We start from the raw sequence: 10456 nt of genomic DNA on the forward strand, positions 1-10456 counted from the left end.
GTTCCTGTAGAGTGGAGCATCTCTAGTTGGTTTTTGGTCTGTTTATTTTTCCTTGTGGTTTGTAGCCCAGCGCTTGTCTTGTTATGTGTATTATGTCTTTCCTGAGTGATCCTGAGTGATCTCCATTTTCTTCTCCTTAGATTGATGATGACCTCTTTCTTCTTCATTCACAGGTCTTGGTTTGTTATGTTGTTGGGTCACTATATCCTCAGTATGTACTGTACCATTGGAAGTTATTGATAAATATTTTGAGTGAAGCCCTTTTATATGATAATTGAATTGTGGCCTTGATCTTTCCTTGACCTGGTCCGAAAGCACCTAAATCAGCTATTCCTTGACCCTAAAGGCCTGGAGTAGAAGAGCACTGTCCTATGCTATCCTGTTTGTAGGGTAGGATCTCTGTAACATGTGTACCATTGCTGTACTTACACTCTACCTGTCTATGTAACCACCAGGTTAATACATAGGTATCGTTGGTAGACAATTACCTTTAACTAGGTGTAATTTCTAACAAAATATATGATTAGAGTTGATGTTGTGCCATTATGATTATTATATTACCTGTACAATAAAGGTACAATGAGCTCAGAACTTTGAGAACTTTTTGTTGGCTATTCCCCTTCACAACTACTGGCAGTGACTACCTTTGGCATAACATTATCTGAAAGCTGTACAAATAGCAATGAACCTACTTGACATTACCCTCTTGTAAAGCACTTCAGGAAAGAGTTGCAGGTGTCTATATAATAGAAACATCGAAAAGTGACACAACTTTAGCAAATAACAGAATAGTGGCCTAATTGAAAAACTGCAAGGGTTTGGGTAACCAAAAACACTGTTGCTAGTTCGGAAATGTAACAGGAAGTATTGTGTTTTTTACACCAGCCTATCAGGTTGGTCTTTGACTTCAGACCTGCATATTGGTACATACTTATTTCAAGTGTTTATCCGGTCAGAGGACTAAACTGAAGTTGGAGCTACACACCACGATGATCAGAATCTGGGTTGTTGTGGTATTATTTAGTACAATATGTAAGTTTTGCAATTCCTACCTTGACTTGTTTAACCGTAATGTGATTCTGTTCAGTTCACAACGTAAGAATTGGAGGGGGAAATTGTCTTTATGGGGTTTCTAATACTGTTGAGCTTTCGTCAGTCATTCAGTCCAAGTTCTTCTGATTAATCTAAACTTTTCTATCTGTTTTGCAATTTCAGGTGTGACAAAATGCAACAATGTTCAGCGGCATATTCAAGTTCAGGGTGTTCAAATTGGTGACCCAGTGACTCTCTACTGTGTTTTCTCAAATCAAGTATACAATCAGGGAAACATGTTCTGGTTTAAGCAAATAACGGGGGAAATCCCTCAAGTTGTTGCAAGGATGCAGAAATTTCAGCCCAGGCCTGAACTGTACAAGGAATTTAACAATTCACATCTCAATGTGGAGAGGGCTGAAGCTGACGGGATATATCGTCTTACAATCCCAAAGATGGAACCAACGGATGAAGCTATTTACTATTGTGCAAGTAGGACAGACTATGAAGTGAACTTGATCAATGGGACTTTTTTAGTATTAAAAGGTAATGTCAAGATGTTAATGCCCTTTATTTTTTGTTCAGGGTTCTTACGTCTTCATATGTTTTCTATGTGTCTGTGTGGTTTTAACATTCATCTGCATTTTGGAAAGTTCTGTTTCAGACTGATTTATATGAAACTATAAATGTACCATTTAGGTAAGAATCACCAGAGGTCTGATTACAAGACTGTTGTAGAGCGGCCAATGTCTGACCCATTCCACCCAGGAGACTCTGTGACTCTGCAGTGTACAGTACTCTCTGAGACCTGTACAGGAGAACACAGTGTGTACTGGTTCAGAGCCGGATCAGGAGAATCCCATCCAGGAGTCATTTACACCTCTGGGAACAGGAGTGATGAGTGTGAGAAGAGCCCTGAGACACCCTCTCCTACACAGAGCTGTGTCTACAGCCTCTCTAAGAACAACCTCGGCCCCTCTGATGCTGGGACTTACTACTGTGCTGTGGCCACATGTGGTGAGATCCTGTTGGGCAATGGAATAAAATTGGACATGGCCACTGACACGAAATGCAATGAGTCAGGTAGAATCAGTTGAATTAAAGTGTACAGATGTAGGATCTTAATTTGAGCCAGTTTTCTAAAACAGGAAAATAATCCTGCAGCAACATGAACTTTGGATATAATTAATGGACTTTTTTGTAGGGGTTGATACATTTTTTGTTAGGTCAAATTAAGTCTGAAATTTCAAAGTGGAAATTACAAACTTTAGAATCCTTCAGAAAACTCAAAGCACTACAAGTTCACATTTCCTGCTGTGCAGTAAAATTCTTATTAACATAAGAGTGATCAAATTAAGATCTTACATCTGTAGGCCTTACGTCTGTAGGCCTAATCATTCATTTATAGTGCCAATACATTAATCTAAGCCAATACATTTTTCTTGGATAAAAATGATGATAGATACTTCATGACATTCATATTTATCTTTGTTTCAGAAAAGGCTATGGTAGCGGTTGTTGTTGGTTTGGCAGTGGCGTTGGTGTTGTGTGGGATTGGGATCATCTTCCTTGCCTGCACCAGAAGTAAAGAGCAAGTCTGCGACAATTGCAAAGGTAAGCAATACAATTACGAAAATATGCAAGATAACTTTTGCTACCCTGGAGTTACAGCAGTTTTTAATTGCTATGGAGTTGAATCTTGTCTTTCGTCCCTGTCTGATGAAAACCTTGTTACTCCATTTTTGCCAATGTACATTTTTTTACACTTCCATTTTTCCCATTTCCTGACAAGTTTCTGTTTTGGAGATAAGAGGTTTTCATCAGACAGCAACGCTTTGTTTGATTTATTGTTTGTTTTCTATTGAAGCAGTAGATGCCTGTCGGGGAGGAAGACATGATGGATTAAGGGGAGAACAGGTATATTTACATTGTGAAATGGATCAATTCCAATTTGAGGGTGAAATTCATCAATGACTCTACTACATAGCTCATGATAACCCTTGAAAACAACTCTATGTGATTAATAACGAGCCAGTAATTATTATTAAGTATTTTCCAGCCAATATGTGGCCTACTGTCTCATAGAAACTTTTAGTATTTCTGTGAACATAACCTTTAATGGTTTGAAAATGTAATATGAAAAACTTGTAACTGAGAAGTATTTATGTGTAATAATCATGGTGTTACTGTGTTTCTAAAATATGTTCCTCCTTAGGATCAAGATGGAGATACGTTGAATTATGCTGCATTGAATTTTTCAGAGAGGAAAAATAAAAGAGGAAGAAAGAAGAGAGAGTCACCACAGGAGAGTGTGTACTCTGATGTCAGGTGTTCAGACTGGGAGTGAACTTCGTTTATGTGCAGAAGAACTTAGCCAGTGAACTTAGCATCATCATTCTAAAATGTAACATTAATAATACTTACATTTGTAAGTAAGTGCCCCTTCTACACAGAGATTTTGAAAATGTGAGACCATGACAAATTTAATAAAAAAATGTATACAAATCATGATCAAACAGAACATTAATTCACTCAATGGAAGAAAAGCTATTGTTTTTCGGGATATGTTTCTCCCCCCAAAATGTTTTAAAATGTTTGTTAGTTCGCTGGATACAGTCCCAAACAATTGTGCATGTCAGCAGTTAACAAAATAGAGCAGTTTCAGTAAACATCTAAAAGTTTGATGATGATTTGTTTTGAATCACGAGATGAATCATCATCATCATCCTCGTCATCATCATCATCATCATCATCATCATCATCATCATCATCATCATCGTCATCATCATCGTCAACACCATCATCATCATCATTATTACATCATTACATCATTATAAAGTAAATGGTTGTAAAGCTAAGGGGCGGTGCTGTAGAGCTGTGTGGGTGGCTGTTTGAGTGAAACAGATGTGGAGGAGAAGCAACCAGTGTAATAGCACAGCCCTTTCGTTATTGATGCATCCTGTTGACAACATCAAAAGAACCTTCCCAGATACATAGATTAGACTGATGCCCTTTGTTCCACAATGAAACACAACTGGTGTTAACTCAATATGAAACAAAACTGGTATTAACCCACCATGACACACAACTGGTATTAACCCACCATGAAACACAACTGGTATTAACCCACCATGAAACACAACTGGTATTAACCCAACTGGAAACACAACTGGTATTAACCCAACGTGAAACACAACTGGTATATTAACCCAATATAAAACACATCTGGTATTAAACCAATATGTATAAAAGAGGTCCAAAGAAGGGAATATATTGATATATTTATCAAAACATATAATAATGATTTATTTTTAGTGAATTTAAAAATAAATAACATACTAGGTCAAAACACTAAAACCCTGCCTTTATTTCACAGAATCTCAACCCCGAACTAGCCTCAACTCAATCACCTCCCCTCAGTGTATGGGAATGGAAAAGGGTTACAGTATACAAGAAAGAATCCATACTGATAGTCAGTTACAAACAGAGTGAGAGAGTCCTGACCCACCCCTAAATGAAGATAGCAATGTGTTATTAATGTCATAGCCTTTATCTCCGCCCATTAGTGGGAGGTACCACTTATGTTCCAAACTAGTGTAGCAAAAAATAGACTAGTCAGTCATCTGCAATACAGAGAGATTATTCCCAGGTTTTATCTGAATATGAATACTTTATTTGCATGGGCATTAAAAAATGGAACAGGTAAAACATAAAACGGTTTGTTGTATTCAATAGAACAAGTACTATTAGTCTCAACATGATGGAGTGGGTGTTTGTTACTAGCTATCGTTAAACTCTTCTGCTGTACTTCAGATATGGCTAGTACATATCTGGTAATGCACACAGGTAGCCTACAATATTGATTCAAATGTGAATAAGTTGTTTAATTAAAGAGTTTGTATCTGAGGCCACAAAGACAACATCACATGCAGTGTTTCCACAGGAGGCTGCTGAGGGGAGGATGGCTAATAGTAATGGCTGGAACGAAGTGAGTGGAATGGCATCAAACACATGGAAACCTGGAACCATGTGTTTGATGTATTTGATACCATTCCACTCATTCTACTCCAGCCATTACCACAAGCCCGTCCTCCACAATGAAGTTGCCACCAACCTCCTGTGGTGGTATGCCCTGTATATAACTAGGTGGTACCATATGTCCTGTATATACATTAACTAGGTGGTACCATATGTCCTGTATATACATTAACTAAGTGTTACCGTATGTCCTGTATATACAGTACCAGTCAAACATTTGGATACACCTACTCATTCCAAGGATTTTCTTTATTGTAGAATAATAGTGAAGACATCAAAACTATGAAATAACACATATGGAATCACATAGTTACCAAAAAAGTGTTAAATAAATCAAAATACATTTTATATTTGAGATTCTTCAAAGTAGGCACCCTTTGCCTTGATGACAGCTTTGCACAAGGTTAATTTGTAGAGGTAAGGGGCTGCTGTTAGTGACCAGTTATGTGTGTGATGATAATCACCCTGTAATTTTCCACTCGGTTTTCGACCGAGCGAGAGAGCGAGACCCACACAGGATGACTGACCTGCAGTTGAGGTCGCACTTAAAAGAACAGGCAGACACATGTGCATTAACAAGACATACCCTCCACTCTGAGCCTGCAAATTTGAAATGGTCTATCTAGTTATTCAAACATTTACAGAACTCCTTTCATTAAAGTTATTTAGGTTGTTTATTAAGTACATCTTACTTTTTTTGTCATTTTAGCAGACGCTCTTATCCAGAGCAACTTACAGTAGTGAATGCATACATTGTTTCCATACTGGTCCCCCATGGGAATCGAACCCACAACCCTGGCGTTGCAAACACCATGCTCTACCAACTGAGCCACATTGGACTACATAACCCTGATATAAATAAGTCAATTTTGCATAAAAAAACACTTCTATTTGATATAATGTTAAAGAACAGCAGATATATTACCCAGGCCTGTTTGACCTCCCCACTAGAGACCATCAGATCTATTACACAGGCCTGTTTGACCTCGCCACTAGAGTCCATCAGATCTATTAACCAGGCCTGTTTAACCTCGCCACTAGAGAACAGCAGACCTAATAATAATTTGTTTATTATTTTTTGATTGAACCTTTGTTTAACTAGGAAAGTCAGTTAAGAACAAATTATTTTTTACAAAGACGGTCTACCCCGGCCAAACCCTAACCCCGACAACGCTGGGCCAATTATGCACCGCCCTACGGGACTCCCAATCACGGCCGGCTGTGATACGCCTGGAATCAAACCAGGGTGTCTGTAGTGACGCCTCAAGCACTGAGGTGCGGTGCCTTAGACCGCTGCGCCATTCGGTAGCCCTTACATGACTATAGTTAGTCCTATATGACTATAGGTAGCCCTATATGACTAGAGTAAGCCTTATTTGACTATAGTTAGCCCTGTATAACTAGAGTTAGCCTTATATGACTAGAGTAGCCCTATATGACTAGAGTAGCCCTATGTGACTATAGTTAGCCCTATATGACTATAGTTAGCCCTATATGACTAGAGTTAGCCCTATGTGACTAGAGTTAGCCCTATGTGACTATAGTTAGCCTTATATGACTGTAGTTATAGTCTACTATAGACTATAGTAGATATATAGGACTATTTGACTAGCCCTATAGTTAAGACCTTTATGACTAGAGTTAACCCTTTGTGACTAGCGTTAGCCCTGTGTGACTATAGTTAGCCTTATATAATAAGAACAAATTGTTATTTACAGTGACGGTCTACCCTGGCCAAACTGTGCACAGTCCAATTTTTATTTTACCAGGCAAGTGAGTTTAGAACAAATTCTTATACACAATGACAGTCTACCCCAGCCAAACCTGGAAGACCCTGGTCCAATTGTGCATCACCCTATGGGACTCCCAAGCACGACCAGAAGTCATGCAGCCTGGATTCGAACCAGGGACTACAGTGATGCCTCTTGCACTGAGAAGCAGTGCCTTAGACCGCTGCGCCACCCAGGAGCCCTATCATGGCACTGTCATGTGTCAGGCTGTTTGTGAGACTGTGTATGTGACACGTTTCAGGTAAGACCCAGATGCAGACAACGTCGAAGTAACAACAGTTTATTAATCCAACAGGGGCAGGCAAAAGACAGGTCAAAGACAGGCAGGGGTCAGTAATCCAGATAGGTGGGGCAAAGGAACAGGACAGCAGGCAGGCTCAATGTCAGGATTGGCAGAGGTCAGTAATACAGATAGCTGGGGCAAAGGTATAGGATGGCAGGCAGGCTCAGGGTCAGGGCAGGCAGAAAAGGTCAACACCGGGAAAACTAGAAAAAAGGAACAAATTGAGAGATAGGAAAAGAGGGGAAAACGCTGCTAGGCTTGACGAAACAAAACTAACTGGCAACAGACAAACTGAGAACACAGGTATAAATACACAGGGGATAATGGGGAAGATGGGCGACACCTGGAGGGAGGTGGAGACAATCACAAAGACTGGTAAAACCATTCAGGGTGTGACAGAATGGGAGTAAGTGATGGAGTATGCAGGATGGAAATAAGTGTCTCTCTGTGTGTGTACCCATGTGCTGGTATTTTTGTGTAAGTAGGTACACATTGGTATGAGTGAGACTGATCATGCATGTGCGTGTCCCTGTATGTTTGCTGTTGGTGTGTAGACCTGTGTGTTTGTGTGTAAGCGTGTGTGCATGTCAAGCATGTTCCAAGGTTGTACATTTTGTTTAAAGTGTAAATATGCAGTTTAAACAGTAACAAAGGGGTCACACCACTACTGAGGGGTATCCTACAAAGCAGGTTTGACGAGTTAGCGAGGTAACTTTGGTCAACTCTGAGTTCATGTCAGGATAGCCAGTCAAATGAAATTGCTCACCTTTTAACCAGGTAAATTTCTAATACAACAAATCCTTCAGAACTAACTTGCTCGGGGTCAGGCTAACTCACGGTGAACTCCACTTACCCTGTATGAAGTGACTGTGCTGCGAGTTGAGGACCAATGAAATCAGATTCCTTCCCTCATGCAAAGATTGCATCATCATCACCTTCATTTGAGGAAGACAATTACTTAAATATTTTATTAATGACATTTCTAATCTCAATAATTTAATTGGATTACTTTCCGTCACTTCTGGATTACTTTCCCCTTTAGGAGGCTTTGAGAAGAAGACAAAACGTATCCATCAAACGCACTTAGTGTGTCATCATACTGGTCTCTGACTTGTGGTCAGACTCGCTCAGTTGGAACAAATGTTAACTTTTTTCAATGCTGAATTGAATGTCATTGAGAAAACAGAAAGGTGTTATTATTTTTTTGCAAACATCTGAACATTTATGAATTTAAAAGTAATCCAAGAAGTAATCATTTTGTTTTTAAAAGTATCTGTAATCTGATTACAATATTTTTGGTTGTAACATAACCGAGTACATTTACCCGTTTTGACATATAATCAGTTACTCCCCAACCCTGTACAGAAGAGAACACGAACTTGACTCATGTGGACTGTATGACCAAGCATCTGTAATGATCTGTAGGGCTTTGTAACATTTCCTTTGTTATTTATCTAAATAAAATAATGTGTGCATTTGTATGAATGTGTGTATACCTGCATGCATGTGTTCATCAACAGTCATAAGGACCAGTCAAAATGAGTCAAACCTTGCTGGCCATTACAATATACTTTTGCTCTTTTGTTTTGCAGCAATGTTGCTGGCATGTTTTGCACGCCCACGCTTGACAAGTGGTGAGCCGGTTCACAGTGGTTTAGCTCCTAGGCTGTGGCGGGCCATCTCTGCACTTTGGACAGACCTCTGAGCTGTTTACTCACAACAGACCTGTCTTCACTGCCTGTGTGGGTAACCACAAGATGCACAGCTATGTTACGGCTGTGAGAGACTATGACAAACAAGCTAATTTTAGCAAACCTGTTAACTTGAGAGTTGTAGGGCCAGCTACACAGACATAGAATAAAGCTTGGAGTGAACCTTGTTCTCACTTAGTACATATCTAACTTTTACCCTCAACAAGTCTTGATCTAATGTAAGTCTGTTTTTTCTTGAAGGCATACTTTTACAGAGTTAGTCAAAGTCCTCTAGGAGTACATCTAAAACATGTTGTTAATGCAGTGTTTAATGCAAACATATGAAAAACTGGTCATGAGGTACCTATACATACCTGTTCATTGATGTATATGACATTGGCATGACATGTATTACACTCAAGATGTGCTTTTCAACTGATATCTGCAGTGTGCTTGGCCTGGTATGGACCATTTACACAGGGAGGCTGTTACAGAAACACTGAACACTGAAAAGCCCAACTTAGTTTCAGCTGCTTGGCCAGGGTGATATGTGTGCTGGGGGAGTGTGATTGGGTTAATCAGTAACTCTCTGAGACTCACCACCTTATTGTGACCTATTTTCAGACAGAGCTGTTTCTATGACTTACCGGATGTAGAGACAGGCTCCCTGTACAAAAAACTCTTTCCAAAGTGCCAGTCCTTTGTATGTCCAAAATTGCACCCTATTCAATTATTGTTGGATAGTGTTATAACATATGGGATTTTTGATGTTTTCAATTATTTCTGGCTTCTGGTTCATCTTCATTTTGAAAAGATTGAAGCACAGAGAGCAGAGGCTTTTTAGATGATCATGGTGATATTGATGATTATGAGGATGAGGATCATGATGATACTGATGATACTGATGATGATCAAAATGATGATGAACTAACATAGAATATGCTGTGAAAGAATGTCATTTTCTGAAATCAAGTCATTATTGCAAACATTGTTAAAGACACTCATAGTTTATGCTAATATGGGGGGGCATTTCATATTTTTTTCAACCAACTTTTAACCTAAATCCAATGACATGGTGACATTTGTTGTTGATTTCACGTTGAATTCACAGTTAGTTGACAGCTCAACCAAATGTAAATCCAAACTACTCGTTGAACTGACCCAGTAGGTAAACCTGAATGTCTTTGTTGAGCCCCAATAAACCCCCCAATAGGTTCCAAAAGTCTTGCTGCTACTTTGTAGAATGTGAATGATATGCAGTTGTGTTTTGCCTAATGCAAACACACAAGTACAGTCAATATCATGTGGAGCTCTCAACAAAATAGAAATCCAGCAAATTATATACAATGGCACATAATTGTTGTTTGTTAGCTGGACTCAAACTCATGTCAGAATGAGTTTGAGTCCAGCTCTCACACCAACAGTGCACTTGGTGTGAGAGCAGGTCTGTTACAGCAAGAAAGAGTAGCCTCTGTAGAATTCACACCTCTAACACCAAAACCACACTGATGTTCAAGTTTCCAGGCATCATTGTTTGTCTCTGGACATGTTTTGTGTTTGTTGGTTTCATTGCGGATGGCTAAAAGACCGCAGTGGAAAATGTTACAGCCCTCTCGTTCTGG

At 39.3% G+C, this 10456-nt stretch overlaps 1 protein-coding gene across 1 annotated transcript; it reads left to right on the top strand.

The window, feature by feature from the left end:
* The first annotated feature begins 936 nt into the window (after positions 1–936).
* Positions 937–3537, top strand: LOC106604496 (uncharacterized). Its single transcript, XM_045719408.2, has 6 exons — positions 937–1032; positions 1216–1578; positions 1732–2115; positions 2530–2646; positions 2900–2949; positions 3248–3537. Exons 1-6 carry the CDS (start codon positions 990–992, stop codon positions 3377–3379), a joined length of 1089 nt encoding a protein of 362 aa, XP_045575364.1. The 5' UTR covers positions 937–989; the 3' UTR covers positions 3380–3537.
* The last annotated feature ends 6919 nt before the right edge of the window (positions 3538–10456 follow it).

This window comes from Salmo salar, chromosome 05 (assembly GCF_965601325.2).
Source record: "Salmo salar chromosome 05, fSalSal1, whole genome shotgun sequence".
Lineage (NCBI taxonomy): Eukaryota > Metazoa > Chordata > Actinopteri > Salmoniformes > Salmonidae > Salmo > Salmo salar.